The sequence below is a fragment of the Podarcis cretensis genome (assembly GCF_951804945.1).
Source record: "Podarcis cretensis genome assembly, chromosome: 12".
In the NCBI taxonomy this organism is placed as follows: Eukaryota; Metazoa; Chordata; class Lepidosauria; order Squamata; family Lacertidae; genus Podarcis; species Podarcis cretensis.
The window spans coordinates 27,765,579-27,783,834 of record NC_137181.1 but is presented as its reverse complement, the minus strand read 5'-3'; the positions used below and the strand labels follow the sequence as shown (position 1 = coordinate 27,783,834).

The 18,256-nt window shown below is 39.5% G+C and overlaps 1 protein-coding gene across 2 annotated transcripts; it reads left to right on the top strand.

Moving 5' to 3' along the window:
• Positions 1-918: 918 nt before the first annotated feature.
• LOC307200079 (1-aminocyclopropane-1-carboxylate synthase-like protein 1) lies at positions 919-17,434 on the top strand. Of its 2 annotated transcripts, none has more exons than XM_079948450.1 (14): positions 919-1,244; positions 4,175-4,234; positions 4,702-4,772; positions 5,339-5,408; positions 7,094-7,160; positions 7,902-7,999; positions 9,011-9,088; positions 10,126-10,226; positions 12,041-12,127; positions 13,169-13,214; positions 14,158-14,299; positions 14,983-15,125; positions 15,838-15,991; positions 16,189-17,434. In XM_079948450.1, the coding sequence occupies exons 1-14, from the start codon at positions 1,239-1,241 to the stop codon at positions 16,362-16,364; spliced, it is 1,299 nt and encodes a 432-aa protein (XP_079804576.1). In that variant the 5' UTR covers positions 919-1,238; the 3' UTR covers positions 16,365-17,434. The 2 variants fall into 2 exon arrangements, with proteins under 2 accessions (XP_079804576.1, XP_079804575.1); XM_079948449.1 differs by lacking the exon at positions 919-1,244 and adding an exon at positions 1,729-2,012.
• The last annotated feature ends 822 nt before the right edge of the window (positions 17,435-18,256 follow it).

Sequence of the window (18,256 nt, the reverse complement as noted above, 5' to 3'; positions counted from 1 at the left end):
AGATTCCTTGAAAGAGAGTGAACACGGGTAGACGCAGTCACATTGAAGGATAGCTGAGCTGCCCATAAATTATGTCCGGGAAAATTTCAGTCACAGGTTTTTCCCCCCTTTACAGTAAAGTAAATATGTAACCAGAATATTGTGCTGGTTTTTGTTTACAGGGTATTCATTTTAACTTGTGTACTTCTGCCATAAATAAATGTTCTCTATTTGATGTGGAGCAGTATGAAAAACACAAGAACAATCAGAATTGGTATAATTCACAGTTTTAGATGCATGCATACAGTTATCTGAAAAGTAACCATTTTATTTTCTGTTAACCCAATTTACTCAAGGTAGCAACCACCATCTTACACCATTGCCCAGGAGTAAGTCTCAGTGGATCTTACTTCTGAGTAAGCAGAGCAATCTTATGCACGTCAGTTATGAATACAATTTGAGAAGAGGAATTAACAGTTGCAGCATTGTCATCTGGGCCTAGCTTCTATTGTACAATATTGTCTATTTCAATTTGCTTAACATAAAAGAAAAATGGCTCTGACCTGACAACAGTTGTCTGTAAAACTCTCTTTCTGAGAAAGTGAAACAAGGCTCTTAGGCATGCATTCCTATGCCTGTTTAGTGTCTTATTTTTTAATAGGCACATCTCACAAATGGGGAACCACCATGGAAAAGGACAATATCAAGTGGGTACTCCCCACTAGTGCACCACCAAGGCCTTACCTGCCACTTGTAGGATCTGAGATGGATTTATTTATTGAGTTTATATCCTGCCCCTCCACCTGGTTGATAATGGATAAGGCACACTTTTAGGCAGTTTGGTCCCAAGCCGCCACCTAACTTCTTCCTCCAGTCCACCTAGTTGTAAAACACGTGTTCTAAGTTCCCTAGCATCTTGAGTGAGAATAAAATTCATCATTACCAAGCCACAGGTGGGAGCTGAGTGCAGGATGGGGGAACAAAGGTGGACAAACTACCACCGAAGGAGCACATGTATCCCCCACCAGAGGTACTACCCTCCCCTAAAACCTCGGCAGATTATGGTAACTGGGTTGCTTTACTTCAGGGGGCTGGGCTAAAGACACATCCCCACTCCTTGTCTAGGCGACATTGCCTGAAGAGGGCTTTTAACAGCTCCAAAAGAGAAATAAGACAAATCCCCATCTTGTCAGTCCTCTGAGGGGAAAACTGCAGCCCTGGTCACCGTCACCAGCTCAGCTTCTGGATCCCATGGAGAGATGGGGGTAAGTCACAGGAGGGGCAAATTATAGTTCTAGAGAAAGAAAGAAAAAATGCAGTATAATGACAGGAGTTCAGAAATGAAAAACGTTGGCAGCATTAAGATAAAACAAATAAGTGCAAATAAGTTTGGATGAATGTAATAACGGAATACTAAATGGTTTAGTTTATATGTAACATATGCAGGGGTGTACGATATGCGAAATGAACCATGGAAAAAGAAGAAGGGAAGTCATTGATATTTTAAGGATGTTTGAATGAGTATTCTAAACAGTAAAACAGAAAACGTAATAAAAATTATAAAAAAGGAGTTCAGAAATGAGGAGAGGCAAGTGGGGGTGAGCTCCTTGCTTTTTTGAGGGGCGCGCGTGTGTGTGTGTGTGTGTGTGTGTGTGTGTGTGTTTGTGTGTGTGTCCCGCCCGCCTGTGGCTCCGCCTGTGACTGACCACTATATTACCGGCTCCCCAAAAGCGCATCCTTAGTTCGCACTGACTGAGGAGACACGTCTTCGCCGCCCTTTCCCGGCATTCGCTGCTCCTCCCTTCGCGTCTCGCTGCCTTTTTTCCTTCCGCTCCCTCAGCGCAAGGCGGCCGCGGGCGAACTCTTTAGATTTCCCCGCGCGCGGCGGCGCCATGGCGGACGGCGAGACGGCGGCGCCTGATCCAGGGCTTTCAGCTCGGGGAGCCGGCATTGCCAGCAGCGCAAAGGGGCTGCTGCAGAAGGGCTTCGACATGTACGTGCGAGATCCGTTCGACGCCGCTCACAACCCTCAGGTAGGGGGGTGTGTGTGTGTGTGTGTGTGTGTGTGAGAGAGAGAGAGAGAGAGAGAGAGAGAGTCAGAGAGAGAGAGAGTCGGTGGTTTTTGCAAGGGGGGTGTAGAAGCAGCCGCTGGTGGGGCAGGAGGTGTGCGGGGGGTGGTGGACTTCTCTGCTAGTGTATTGAGGAAATAGGGCGCAGGATATAAAACATGGAGCCATGGGTGGGTCAAGTCAAGTGCCTGTGACAAGAGTGTGAGAACAGAGGCTTTGGTGGGTGGGTGGGTTTTTTAAATAGAAAAGGTATTGTGGTAGGGCAACCTTTTCCAGCCCAACGCCTGGAAAAAGCGCCCAATTTCATCGGAAATTGCCTTATATAGAGACAGGCCGTTGAGTCTATCAAGCTCAGTATTGTCAGCACTGACAGGCAGCAGCTCCCTGGAGTTTGGGGTAGGAGTCTCTCCCAGCCCTACCCGCAGATGCTGGGGATTGAACCTGGGACCTTCCGCATGCAAAGCCCATGGTCTACCACTTATTATGGGAAAGCGGGGGTGGGGCACATGCTGGTGGTGAATGGGGTCCGAGGCATAAGTGGGTGGGGCAACTGATGTAAATTTGAGCTTTAAACAGTAAATAACAACAATAGTAATAATAATACATAATTTCCATGGACACTCATACACATTTCCTACACTCGTGCAAGCAGCAGGCATCATCAGAGTTGAAGGAGATATTTTAGCCAGGCAAAAGCAGTCAAGGAGGGTGTGAAGCAGAACTGCTGAGGGGTGTATGACTGGGGAAAGTCTGGAGGACCAGAAAGAGAAGCTTGGCTGGACTCATAAAGCCAAATCTTAGAGGCCAAAGTCTCTCCCCCCCCCCAATAAAATATTTGAGGGGGGTGGAGTTGATGGGCATTGCCATTCAAATGGTGTATGCGTGCCTTGTGATCAATTACGCAGGCCAAGTCTTACCTCCCCCCCTCCCAATATTTTATTCAAGTTGGCATTTGGCACTCCTTTGGTTGGGGATAGTAGGAAGATAAGGTGAAGTAGACTGGAGATGGAGATGAGAAGTTTTGAGTCTGAGGAGTGAAATGGGGTGGAGAAGAAGTGAAAAGATTGGGCTGTGGTGAAGGAATGGCTTGGTTTATTTTATTAAACTTCTATCACTTCACACAGCCAAAGGGGAGTCCCAAATCTAAGACTAAAAAATACTCTTAAAGTGTTAATCCAAAAAGTCAACTAACAATATGAAATCCCCACCCCCATCCAGCACAAGAATGAATACCGAAAGCTGAGCACCAGTGGTTGTGCTGTGGAGGAGGGGGGCATGGAAGAAAAGTTAAGGGGAGCAGAAACACTTGGAAATTATGTGTGCGTGGGCTGCAGAAAAAAACAAGGGGATGTGGAGAAAGAGATGTGGTAATAAAACACTGTATGGAAGAAGGTGTGGAAATGAGGCAATCTTAAAGACTGTGCAGATACGAAGCTTCCAAACCTTGGGTCAGAGTTTTGCAACAGCCTTCAGGAGTGAAGGATGCAGTTCATTGCATACAATGTAGCAGAGGGGATATTTTGGAGGAGAGGGGAGAAATTGTGGCAGCAGAAATTGTACTGCTGCTTTTCAGTCTAGGCTTCATTGGCAAAGTGCCAGCTGGGTCCAAGCAATAGTTCAATCTGGTTTGTTCCAGCATGGGACAGTTACATTATCCCCTGACCTGAAATCTCCTTACTAGAAATATGTTGTTGGTGCTGCTGCTTCCAACTTCTGCAGTCTGATCAGTAGAACAGCTGAGTGTGAACATAGTTGCTGTCTGTACTCTTATGTAAGAGAGTCTTGTTCTTTCCAGAGACCTGTTTTTTTAAAAAACAAAGTGGTTGTACAGATATTAAAATGTGGAGTTAATCTATGTCTAGAAGACTTCAGTCCTTAAGAAGCAGAAATGGTGGTTGAGTTGGGAACATAGGAAGGTGCCTTAAAGAGAGTATGAAGTTGTTGCTCCTTTGTTTATATAGTGGAAAAAATATATAATGGTGGCAGTTTATTTTCATACTGTCCTTTAGACACTAGGTTTAGTTTTCTGACCAAGAGGGTTCATGCAAAAAGTAAACAGAAAATGTTTTTTTAAAAACCAACCCATTAGTGGTGGTAGCTATCTAAAATGTCATTCCTATTTTCAGGGCATTTTGAATTTTGGAACAAGTGAGAACAAGCTTTGCTTTGATTTAATACAGGAAAGGGTAAGTTTGGCTTCCCACATGAATTGCACAAGTTAGTTTTGAAATTGTGATCAGTAGGTAGTACTAATTAGTGGTCATGATAATTTATTATGAATAATCAAGCACTGTGTTTAATAACATTATCTATGTAGTGTGCAAGCAAAACAAGCCTAAGCCCTGGACTGGGCCAGCAGGTCAGAGTGGCAAATCGGCCCCTGCATCTTAAACCTTGTTGGCTTACTCCAACCAGGACAGAAAGTGAGGAGGGACTGTGATATCTTTTGCTGTTCTGGCTCCAGGCTAGTGAAGCTGAGGAGCCTAAATCAGGCCCAGCTCTGAGAAATAGACTGGTTTCCATCCAAGATCAGCTAAGACAGCTTAACTTGAAAATTTTTGATAAACTGTGGGAAATATAAATAGCAATGTGTGAATCTAACTACCATTCATATAATTAAAAACTTTAATTCTCTTTTTTAAAAAAATGACAGCTCGTAAAACCTGACATGGCTTATCTGGAACCTCACTTACTTCAGTATTCAGATACACAAGGCATTAAAAGGTAACAAAAATTGCTTAGCAGTTCAATCTATTTTTTATAACAGCTACCTGTTTTTCTAATTCCAGTTAAACATTTCAAAATGACATTGTGCAGGAGATTTAAGCTATTCTGTAGAGGTCCTCTTAAAATAAATGGTTGTGGCTTACAGACGTATTTTCTTCTGATGCAGTAGTGTTAGTGCTTGGAGACTACTTATAACACTGCATAAATGTCTAGTTGTTTGAACACATTTAATAAAAATAGGTTCAATTGTATGTAAATAAATGTTCTTTTGGGCAATTGTTTGGTATTGCTGCCTTCAATTTACAGTGTTGTTTAATAGTTATAGAATTCAGATTTCTGGACACAGTCCAAAATCAAGTTTCAGAAATGGGGCAATTTAAAATATGTGATCCTCTACATATGTTTACTTTTAAAATAAGTTCTATGCTTCTAAAGAAATCAGTAGCAAAATTTCAATTAAATTGAATAAAAAGACTAATTCAAAGTTAAAGTTGTGTCAGAACTAACTTTATATATGAATATGTTGTTGCAAATTTTCTGACTGTGTTAATTTAAAATTTTAGTTTTAGAGAAGAAATTGCAAAGTTTCTTACGGAATATGCAAAAGCTCCAACAGCACTAGATCCAGATCATGTAAGGAACCACGTTGCTTTCCTTTCCTTTAATTTTGTGAAAGTTTGCTGAATCTTTCATAAGATCTGAAATGAGGGTATAGCAAAAGTTACCACTTTTAAATCATTTTGGAAACTCTGCAACACTGAGAATGTATCAGGTTGTTATAGCAGATAGAATTTTATGTTAAAGCCAGTACCTAAAAGAAATTTATCAGAGGGAGCTCTCATAACTTTGCTTAAGATACCCATTTGTCTTCAAATAATGACACTCAACTTTGATGCATTCAGATACAAAGGCAAATAGTTTGAAAATATTGGGCAGTATCTAATATCCAGCTAATGAACCAAATTCTTACTTCCCCTACCACTTACATTTGACTACCTACCTGTCAATCACCTGACATCACACTGCCCTCAGATGATGATCATCAGGACTTCAAAACACCACACTTAAGAGGCTCATTGTACAGCTTTAGCAAGAAGCTAGAATAAGGACATTGTTCCTGTAGCTTTCCCAAGCGACTGAAGGCTTTTATTCAAGAGCCTGCTAAGCCCCACCCTAGGCACTGCTGTTGATCTCTCAGCTATTGAACTCTCAGTAGTGTTGGGTCTACTCATGAGGAAGCAGCTCCTCACAAGTAACTTATCATTCTCAAGGAGGTATTGGCTTTCAGGTGGACTGCTTGGTCCTGCCCTTTCATCTGTCAGTGCACTCTGGGGGTTGGAGGTGACTCAGCTTCTGCCTCTCAACTCAGGCCCTCTATATATAGGAGATGGCAGCTGCTGGGATGTTGCATTGCCTGATAGTCCTGCTTCAGCCTTGGTGCTGTCTGACCCCACAAGAATGTCTGTGCAATTCCCTCCAGGGAGTACCAGGCCCTCCTCTAGTGAGGATTCCTCTAGCACGGTCATGAAATGTCAGCTGATTGACAGTAAAAGCCAGCCTCCCTTGCCAATGCCAGGAGTGCATTTTAAAGGTCCCATTTTTTGATTGGCTGCTGCACAGCTGATATCACATGGTATCAGGTGTGGCGCAGGTGAGTATGATTTGGGGGAAATGGCCTTATGGGCCAAATTAGGACCCATGCCAGGCCTAATAAAGCCAACGGGCTAGAAGTTCCCCACCCTTGAACTAAGTCATACTCAGAATAGATCCACTGAAATCAATTGACTTATATACACTTTGCACTTCTAAAATGTGGCAGATTGCTAAACTTAGTGCTTGGATTATCTCTATAAAACGAGGAGGTCAAACATGGCACTCTTCTCAGACATTGACTCTGCAAACAACATATTCTACTCACTCCAATGCCATCTTAGATGGTCATTGCCAGGGACATACACCTAGCTAGGCAACCACTTGGAAATCAGAGCTACTAAATGGTACATAATTAATGGATATGCTGATGGTCTGTATTTATATCATATATTATAGACCATTGAACCCATAATTTCAATTACATTATAGCTCAACAAAACCTTTCAATGACTGATTGGATACCAGCCAATAGAATTCACATATACAAGAGAAATTAAGGGTTGGTTGTTTTGAAGTTACAGTGGTTCATTTTTTAATTTGGTTTGAGTTGTTGATACTTGGATATGATATCCTTGCCCTAGACTTGTCTTTAATTTCTTAAAATAAATTTAGCTGCTTTTGTAGTTTTATTAATTGTATCTTGCTATTTTGTCTTCTGTTTCTAGTTTCTAGTTTTGAATGGCTGCTGTGCCGTCTTTGCTACGCTGTCAACTGTGTTATGTGATCCTGGAGGTAAGGGAGCATGAATATGTATCACATATTGTATGTATATGTATCACATATTGTAGCAGTTATTTAATGGTAATTAGTGCCTGAACATCTTAAAGAAGGTATAAAATATTGTTTACTCTGCTGATAATGGCTAAACCAGGCTTCCTCAACCTCGGCCCTCCAAATGTTTTTGGCCTACAACTTCCATGATCCCTAGCTAGCAGGACCAGTGGTCAGGGATGATGGGAATTGTAGTCTCAAAACATCTGGAGGGCTGAGGTTGAGGAAGCCTGGGCTAAATCATGTAGAATATGAACTGTTTCATTGCTTATTTTATGTGCACTTTGAGTAAGCTAAAAATAGTTTAAATTATGTGAAGTACATGCTAGCAGAATGAAACTGTTGGTCTGCACCCCCCTTTCTAAGTAGCTATATATATTATAGTAGAGTCTTAACAATTGGTTAATGACAATAAAATTATATGTGGAATGGGATAAAACCTCTGCTATGAAATTTGTGTCACTTTTTTAAGTATGCTAGTAAGGGTATTCATTTAGGAATAGCACAGACCTGCAAGTGGTTCACACAATGTTTTTTTTTCCTATTCTGGCAGCACAATGATTATGTACAAAGATTTTGAAAGTAGTAGTCTAAAGATGTGTGTAAAATGAAGGCAAAATAATTTATCACTGTTTTTTAACAAACTAGTAAAATACTTTGTTTAAAAAGAAAGTAAACCTCCATTATTTATTCTTTTTATAGATGGGTATCTGATTCCTACCCCATATTATGGTGGAATAAACTCCAAAATGTGGCTGTACGGTGGAATGCAACCTATCCATGTGCCCTTGTTCAGTGAGGTAAATATTTACTAAATATTCCCTTTCTTATAAATACTGATATGTTGTCTATGAATGAACACAATTATATAAAGCCCAAGCAACAAAACAACTACTGACTATGGAAACCAAACTGTAGACATGTCCCTTCTTGTATGACTGTGCTATATGTTTTGGCAAATAAGTTTACTATGGATGTTGTCTCATACACAAGTCTGTATATAGCAGAGGTGGCAACAAACTGTCCTACAGAAGTCTTGACTGTTTTCCTCAGTCTTTTTAGAGTGTGTCTGTATCTCTCCATTAATCATCATTTTCAGAGAGTAACAGTTTCCTGGGATGACATAATGTCACCACTGCCCTTGATCCAAGCATCCTCAAATAATCGTAGAGTTTATTGAACTCCCTTTTACCTCCACCAGAACAAGTTGAAAAGGGAGTATCTGCATTGAGTTCATCCCAACAAACAAGAAGAAAGCTCCATCAGTGTTTAAGCCACATCCACCATAACTTGCTTGTGCATTTTGCTGTTTCCCCCCTCAAATTAAATTAATAATAATAATAATAATAAATTTATTATTTATACCCCACCCATCTGACTGGGTTTCCCCAGCCACTCTGGGCGGCTTCCAACAGAATATTAAAATACAATAGTTTATTAAACATTAAAAGCTTCCCTAAACACGGCTGCCTTCAGATGTCTTCTAAAAGTCTGGTAGTTGTTTTTCTCTTTGACATCTGGTGGGAGGGCATTCCACAGGGCGGGTGCCACTACTGAGAAGGCCCTCTGCCTGGTTCCCTGTAACTTCACTTCTCACAGTGAGGGAACAGCCAGAAGGCCCTCGGCACTGGACCTCAGTGTCCGGGCAGAACGATGGGAGTGGAGACGCTCCTTCAGGTATCCTGGACTGAGGCCGTTTAGGGCTTTAAAGGTCAGCACCAACACTTTGTGAAAATAAATAGGTATTCTGAGCAGATTGCATTGTTTTACTGAATTTCTGTCTTCAAACACCTTTTGAAATGTTTATGCAGGTGACTAATGAAGAAAGTCGACCATTTCAGTTAACCATTGAAAAATTAGAAACTGCACATCAGAGAGCCATAGAACAGGTAGGAACATTTTGTACCGAACTCCAACTATTGTGCTTTCAGTTCAATGCTTCCTTAACAACTTTCCAGTGAAATATATCCTATTAGAAATGTAAATTGATAAATCTCCTTTTTCTTTTCATGTCCACAAATTGGCCAAAAGCAGGTTGTCATGTCATTCTAATGCATTGTTTTCAAGAATGAAACTAGGAATCCTAAATTATATATTTCCTGTTCTTATGTGAGCCCATTTAAATATTTGCAAGTAATAAATGGAGCAATTCATATTAAACTTAATACTTATCTTTTACAAACTGCTTTAGTTACTTCCCTTGATTTCCAAAGTAGTTCATCTTTTCTGTTGTTGTTTCTTGGTTTTTTCTTAAGTAGCTTGAAGCTACTAGGTGACAGAATATTTTCACAGGAGAAAATGTACTGAAAATAGTGAATGGGATTCAACTGTCATGCTTGGAGTAGACCCATCAAAATAGACAAGACTTAAGTTAGTCATGACTAATGTAAGTACTACTAATTTCAGTAGGTCTGCTCTAAGCATGACAGTCTAGACCTAACCCTGTATGTTTTAGTTACGCTGAAATTACAGAATTTACATAATAATTTGGTCATAAGAAATTTTATTTCCTTCCTGAATATATTTCCATTTAAACATGTTTTAGTAACATTAGCTTAAAAAGAATCCTAGTCTTACAGTCTTTCTATACACTGGTGTTATATATACATTTATTCAAGAAAACAATCATTTAATATATTACATCAAATCTATAGTTTTGTAAATTAAGTCATTTGAATTATAGCGGATGAAATTTAAAATCATAACTAAATAACAAAATGCCATGCTGTGATGAAAATGAAATGTGATGCCATGAAAATGTGATACTGGGATATGTTTTAGGGTTATAAAGGAAGATGAATGCTCATATTCAGTCAAGAAACTTCAATACTTGGCACTTTATGAAAGGATGGCAATTTTGCAGACTCGCTACTCCTTTGTTTGACGTCATGATGGCGTCCCCGACTATCAGTTTTTCTTTTTTCAGGGCATCAGAGTCAGAGCTTTAATCCTGATCAACCCTCACAATCCATTAGGGGACATTTACCCAGCACAGTTACTGAAAGAATGTCTAGACTTTGCACACAGGTTTGAGTCCTAGCGCTATTTGTTTGGGCTTTTAATTTTCTATGATGCAGTATGTTAGTTTTGAAAGTTATTTTGGTAATTTCCTTAGTTCATTTGGCATATGGCCGTAAGAAGGTTTGTTCAGAAAATCCATTTATGGTAATAGTCATCTATGGTTATTAGTAGCGTTGAAAAACATTAGAATTCTTAAATTGGCAAACTTAGTTTCTGAATGTATAACTATGGAGATGGCTTTATGTGCTACTAAAATTTTTTTCCTGTATGCGTAAAGCCTGACTATATTGATTCTTTAAAACATATGTCATAAATATGAGAACTGGTAATTACCAAAATAAGTAGCGGTAAGAGTGTTTAATATGGATACATACGTTGATTTGAAAAGTAAGTTTGAACCAATTTATGAAATGAAGCATCCTTGTAATCTGTAACTTGTCCATCCAGTCTGTAGAATTCTATATGGAACGTGAATTAATAAATTATTTTTTATCTTTCTCAAAGAAGGATCCCTAATGTTTCCTTTAAATTTCAATACATTTTCTCATACTTCCCGTAATGTCTATTTTTTATCCTTGGCCACATTCTTGCAATGCTTACTCTGAAATCCTATGTACACTTACTTGGACATAAGTCTCACTATGTTCAGTGACCCTTCCTCCTCCTTAGTTTATCCGCGAAAGGACGCCATCCTCCTTGCATGTTCCATTTTCTAGCATACCTGCCCTTCCCACCAATCTACATGAAATGGATTAATTTTTTTAAATGTGGCTTATTTCTAATGAAGGTAACAACTAGCTCAGTCAGTAGAACATTAGACTCTTCATCTTAGGGTTGTGGGCTTGAGCCCCATGTTGGGCAAAAGATTCCTGCATAGCAGTGAGTTGGGCCACATGACCCTTGTGGTCCTTTCCAACTCTATGATTCTAACTAAAGTGGTTATTAGATATTTAGTAAGCCTCAAAACATGGCACAATTCTTTTCACTTCAGCATGACACTGCATGAGACTTGGGGATGCAGTCTGCGTCTGAAGGTGAAAACTAAGAATCTGATGTTTTTAATTTTTTACAACAAAATAAATAAACATTAATTGGTTACTTATACTTTTGTGATATTTAAGCATCTTTCTGTCAGTCGCATACTTCTGAATGCCTGCTAATATTGGGAATAAGAATTCAGTTTGATGTGTTTTCTGGCTTGTGCATGCAAATATAATAAGCTGTGTGGTGTGTGTTTTCTGGCCTTTATATCTTAATTGTGCAATATATTACAGATGGATACTTGGTTCTTAACTTCTCGCTTTTATAGATCACTGTTCAGTTTTTAAAAACATTTTGCTTTATATTAAGTAGCAGTATTTTGGGTGCCTCCTCCGCAAGAGGGTTGGAGGGGGGCAACACTGAAACACTTTTCTGCAGTGGCTCCCTGTTTTTGGAATGCTCTCCCCAAGAAGGCTCGCCTGGGACCTTCATTACATATCTTCGGGTGCCAGGCAAAAATGTTTCTCTTCAGCCAGGCATTTGGCTGATTAACATTCTATGGCCTTTTAAATGTGTCTATGGGATGAGAGTTATTGGTTGCTTTTGTTTTTGTTTTATTATGTATTTTATGTTTTCATTTTGTATTTGTATTTTGTGAACTTCCCTTTAATCTTCAGATGAAGGGCAGTAAACATATTTAATTAATAATAACAACTGGATTGAATATAGAATATGCAGCTTTCTAAGGAATTTGCTAAGCAGCAATTGCAGTAATGAATGCATATATATATATATATATATAACTTTAATGACTTATGTGTGTGTCTTTCTTTACATAGACATAAATTACATGTAATAATGGATGAAATTTATATGCTGTCTGTATATGGTGATACCACATTCACAAGCATTCTTAGCTTGGAGAGGTGAGTGTACCTTCTTGTTGCTTTTTTAGAAAAAAATAATGTCAGCTTTTTAGTTGAGTAACATAGCCAATCTCTTCTGTTTGTTTATATATGCACACATAGTCTACCAGTTACTGTATGCATAAATTATTCTTTCAAAGTAATTATTGCTGATGTGGTAGCATATGTATGATTTTCAAGGGTTGGTTGACTTTTTTTGTCTTGCCATTCTCCAACAAAATCCTACATGTCAATTGATTTAGGACTAAGCAGACCATTGCTCATATGTGAATTTAATCCTAACTACTATTGTAGCTATTCTGCTTCCTCTGCATGCCAGGGGGCTCCTCATACAGGTCTGTTGTAACTCTCCCCAGTGTGCGTGCATGCATGCTGTAACATGTTAGGTCACTTAGTGCAAACCAAAATTCTTCCATGTCTCACTTAGAAGTATCTAGTGTCACGTTCCTTTCTGGACTATTACATATGTTGCGTGCTTTGAGGAGAGTGGGGTGGAGCAGAGTAGCAACTGGTCACTGGTGAAGTAAGGGCGAGCCTGCTTTGCAAGTAATGTGTCCAGCACAGCAGGGTTGCAGCCAGCACAAAGGTAGCAGGAAAGTATAAAATTATGGCGAAATACATCTGCACCCTGTTGTCCACATGCTGAAGGAGTGGGACTATTGACTGTATTCCTTCATGTGGCAAGTAAATTATACCTTCTTTAGTGTGGGTGTGGGTGTGGGTGTGGAGACTGCCATCCAGTGCCCTCCATCTTGGACTCCTTTGGAGGAAGGTTGGGGTGAAAACATAAATAATAAACAGAACATAATTAGAACTTCCTTGATCCAGATTTCTGTATGTACTTCAATGCACATGCACACAGGGATTTGCATTCATTTCTGTGGAGAGTACAGAACATGAGCTGTCTGTGCTGTGGATTTCTATTTCTCCAATATTTTGCTGGGTCAGGGTAAATTGTCGTTGTCTTTACGACTGAAAAGTGTTGATTCCCCACCCCAAATAAATGTAAGACATTAATTATCTTGAAATCTTTCTCTTTAGTTTACCAGATCCAGACCGGACACACTTTATGTGGGGATTTAGTAAGGTAGGTTAGGAATATTTGTTATCAATATTTCTTCAAAATGTACTTGAATTCTTGGAACTGTCAAATTCTTCCATCTACCCAATGCATTGTTCCAAATAAATCTTGTACGTGAGAACTTAAAACCTACAGTGTAATCATGGATTGTAATGTTTTCCTCTTCCACAGTTGCACAGCAGGTCTAGCCATTAGTGGAAGATGGTATTCTGGTATAAACTCAGTATCATTTGCAACTATCCCAAGAACTATCAGGCAACTGGGTGGCTCACCAGAAGCTGGCCAGTAGACTATGAACTACTTTCTGCTCTTCCATAGTTTAGGATATGACTTGCAGTGCAGTGCAAACCTTATGGATGTTTATTTCGATGTAAATTCTACTCCAAAATAAATAGATTGCAGCCTTAGGGTGACTTCTGATTGCTTAGGCTGCAGAATATCCATTTATAATCTCTCACCTTGTGGGAGCTGCAACTCCATGTTGATTTGGTTAACTCTAGCAACCAGTGATAGGTCCCTTGCTTGCTACAAAAATAGGGGGATAGAGAGGGCCAAGTAAGGTTGGCTGTAAACAGCCAGGACCCTGTGTGTGGATGCAAGTGCCACATATTGTTTATAATTTCACTTGTTCTACCACACTGGAAATCTAAAACTAGACTTCAGGGATCATCATGTGGGTTTCAGCCAAAAATTCTAACCTAATGAAATACTTTATGCAAATCAAATCAATTATTCTGCTTTTGTTTCTTAATACGTAAATGGACTTTAAAACATTTTGTATAGAATGTTAGGTGCTTTGAAACTTGAGAAATTATATTTTATTACAAGAATCAGAAATTATTTAGTCTTCATTGGATAATGCTAATTTGGATAGAAATGTGCTTTGTGTACGAATTTACATTTTAGAGAGACTTTTTTAATTACAAACTTTCCCCCCTTCCCTTTCAAGGATTTTGGCATGTGTGGCATCAGAGTTGGAGTATTATACACCAGAAATCATGAGGTCAGGAAAGCAGTTAGTCAGCTGGCTGTTTTCCATGGTTGTCCTGGACCAGTGCAATATGTTCTCAGCCAGTTCCTTCGTGACAGAGGTTAGCAAACTTGAAAGTGCACAAACACACATGGCCCTGATTCCAAGTAATGAACACCAGTCCTCACACTATATAGTTATTGCAGACGAGGAAAATCCAGCTCTGTTTTTTCACTGTGCCTGGCCAGACCATGATCTAGCCAGCTTTATTCCACAGTTTCAAATTATGAACTACATTCATTTTTATTTATTAGATATATTGTTGAAGTTGGTGTAAAGTGGCTGAATTAGTGTTTGGTCCATCTGAGCAACCAGGGAACAAGTTCTGTACAGGACCTGTCTCATCTTGCTTTGCCATGTCTATACTTACCTTGCCATCATTAACTATTAGGACTGATGCCAGCAAAACAGAATTTCCAGATTAGTTAACTCGTTTAGCTGGTGATGTGAAACGCCTCTCTCCTTGAAAACCACTGCCAGTTACAGTAGACAATGCTGGGTTGGATGAACAAATAGCTTGACCTGGAATAAGAATTTTCTTAACTTCATAATACTGCAAACAAAAACCCTCTCAATCACATAAGCTACTTTTTACACTTTACATTTGCCATGCAGGATCACTTTAACAGAGTGCCTGCTGTTCCCAAAGTTCCCCACCCCTTAATTTGTCAAAGTACTACAAAAACTGAATAATACAAAGGGGGGGGGGACAGTGTGGTCTGATTTGTGCTCTTATTTTGGCAGAATGGCTGGATAATGTGTTTTTCCCAACCAATAAAAGAAGACTTAAGGAAGCACAGAACATTCTTGTGGATGGTCTTGCAGAGATGGGAATACCTGTTTTAAAAAGCTCAGGAGGATTATATGTGTGGGCTGACTTCAGAAAAGTACGTGGAGGACCTGGAGGGCTCAGGGAGGCTGGATTAAAGGACATAAATACAGTTGGCTGGATTGTGGCTGGTCTTGTGAGCTCCTTCCTTCCTGTCGGGCTTTGTATTCAAAATAGGACCTGCCCCTCCCAGCGAGACATTGAGAGGTCATAGGCTTATGAGCAAACCCGGTCAGAAAAATGTATCATCACAATGCTATCTGGCACTTCTGGTCTGCGACTGGACCAGTCCCCTGCCCCTTGTACGTGCACTATCTCAAAGCGCACCAGGTTTTCATTATTGATAAGATAAGGGCTTGGAGCTCCCCTCCCTGCACCATTAAAAGAGGCTTTTGAAAAAGTACTCTTCATTAATTTTGGACATAGTTAAGGTCCTAAACCATCAGAGGAAGGAGGGAATGGAGGCTGGTGCTGCCCACAGTACACCTGACCATCATTTAAGGTGCCCCAGCATGTTGTGGCACACTGGTTGAAAACCACTGAATTAAATCATAACATGCCAAACAATAAATAAATGGTGCAGCATCTGGTCCTAAATAATATTTTGAGTAATTGGCTAAGCAAGAAAAATAATAGAGTGCCAAGGCTTCAATTGAACTCAAAAGATGCTTTGATAAACCTGATCTTTTGGTTCTTTTGAGGGTGGGGAGGTAAAGTGCTTTGTTTGCTAAAGTGGCATTTAGTTAACGTGCATTTCTGTTTTCTCTTAGTTCTTAAAGTCGCAGACATTTGAAGCTGAAATGGATTTATGGTGGAAAATTCTTGGTGAAAAGCTGCTCATTAGTCCTGGGAAAGCCTTTTGCTGTTATGAACCTGGATGGTTTAGGCTGGTCTTCTCAGATTCTATAGACAGAATCTACCTGTGTAAGTTTCAATTCTATAAAAGGGTTATCTGATCTCTCTCTCCTTTCTCATCCTTCACTCAGCTATATGCATTGTCATAGACTTTCAAGCCATCAACGAATATATACAGCCTTACAATATGTTCTGTACTACATACAAGCAGACATTTAGGAAATATCTTATGTCTTTAAAATGTTTATGTTGCTTCCTTTTTGTAGGTATTCAGAGACTTCAGCAAATGCTACGTGATAAAATAGATGAACCTATAGCTTCATCTCATGAAGAAAATGAGCATATTGAATTAGATGATGAAACTTCAGCCAATTACATAAATACATCAGTGGATGATGTCTCAGAAGGATATTCACACTTGAAGAAAATAGCTGTCTTCTAAGAACCTGAATGCTAAAACAAAGCATGGCATATTTATATTTACTGTAACTCTGACTCCCCTTTGTTTAGTATGGCAGGCAGACATTAACATTTTGTTGTAACCTATGGTTACTAATTTGACTATGGAGATTCTACTTATTTGCAACCTGGCAGACTTTCTGTCCTATATTCTCCTCATTGGAATACTTAGTTCTGTTCCTCAGAACATTATGGGCCAAATTAGATGCAACAGTGACTTCTACCCAGCTGTTTTTTCCCTAGAGGAATTTCAAGGCTAAAGGTAACACCTGTTAGGACAAAAATAGGTTGGAGGAGGGGGAGGTTCAGCACTTCCCATTTGTCCCCAGGATACTGTAATATTGACCATGCTTAAACTATATGCACAGAGTTTAAACTAGGCCACTCTCCTCCTCCTCCTCTCCCCCTTTATAGAATTCAAAATAGGTCACGCCACCATCTTATTTTCAAGTATTTGAATTTCATTCATATTCAGGTCAAGCATGTGACTGATGCTTTGAACATGGACATTCTGCAGAATAGAGCTAGATCTTGCACATTATCTTGCATATATCTCTTGGTTCATACAGGGCAATGGATAGCTCAGTTGGTTAGAGTGTGGCACTGATAACACCAAGGTTGTATGTTCAATCACTGTATGGAATGGTTGCATATTCCTGCATTGCAGGGAGCTGGACTTAGATGATCTTCAGGATCCCAACTCTACAATTCTATGATTCTAAACATTGGTCCACTGAGACAAAAGCTATATACTTTGTATGTAAATACATTAGAAAATGTTGACTCAGTTGATAATTGGCTGTTGATAACTAGTTGCCAACTTGCAGACTGTTTTTATAATGCACATGAAGTAATCTAAAACAAAGAAGCTTGGGTTTTCTATATGGGTGTTATCACTGTAACTGCTTTCTAAGAAAGTGTCTAAGTCTTGTTTTCATTCTGTTGCTGAAAAGGGTTTATTTGTACATTTTGCTGTTGCATATCATTCTTGCAAAATCATTGCACTCTCTGATCAGTTTTGCACTCTTAACATAAATATTTTTAAAAAACATATGCTTGGTTGTGCCGACTAGGAAAGAAGCGAGGATATTTGTGTAATTTAAGATCCAATACAGTTTACACACGTTGTCACCGATGAGGTGGGCTGCTTTCACAGCTACTAGCTTTTAAATCATTGTGATTATATAAAAGAAAACCCTGGATTTTTTATTGCTGCAGTTTAAAAGAACTAGGATTTTGGTTAGTACCTGAAGCCACAACTGCTGTTGCCCAATGTTTGTTCTACTTCAGCTGTGCAAGGACAAAAGCAGAATTTACTTTGCTCTAGTGCAGTATAGCAATAAGCATACCTTGCCTATTTTTTTGTAGGTGTTACGCCTTGGATAGAGGAAAGGTAGATCCCAACTTCAGTTGGGAAATGAGCCTGAAATTTTAAGGAAGTGCTGTATAGATGCCTAGAGCTTGCGCCGGATCTAACAGCAAATCCAGGCTGCAAACTTGCCTAGAACAGGTAAAACCACATCCATTTCCAGATGGATCAGTTATCAACCAAATTCCTATTTTGTTTGGATTGTGGTTCAGTTTATTGTTATCAATCATCTTCCACATACATTCTAAAGTGATGTAATATGGACTTTAGAAATGACATTTTCCACCATTTTATCTGTTATTGAAAGGGAAAGTAGAACTAGGTGTCATCAGTATATTGCATGCAGTAGCTTCCTTGGGGTAGGCGTTGAAAGGCCCCCCAAAGATAGAATTGCTAAACATGAAAGTGCAAATAACAGTGGTACCTTGGGTTACATGCACTTCAGGTTACAGACTCCGCTAACCCAGAAATAGTGCTTCAGGTTAAGAACTTTGCTTCAGGATGAG

Bases quoted from the DNA above. Each gene is read 5' to 3' on its own strand.
- LOC307200079 (XM_079948449.1), top strand. From the start codon at position 1,872: ATGGCGGACGGCGAGACGGCGGCGCCTGATCCAGGGCTTTCAGCTCGG. The intron at 2,013-4,174 runs GTAGGGGGGTGT...TCCTATTTTCAG, and splicing joins ACGCCGCTCACAACCCTCAG to GGCATTTTGAATTTTGGAAC. The intron at 4,235-4,701 runs GTAAGTTTGGCT...AAAAAATGACAG, and splicing joins TTGATTTAATACAGGAAAGG to CTCGTAAAACCTGACATGGC.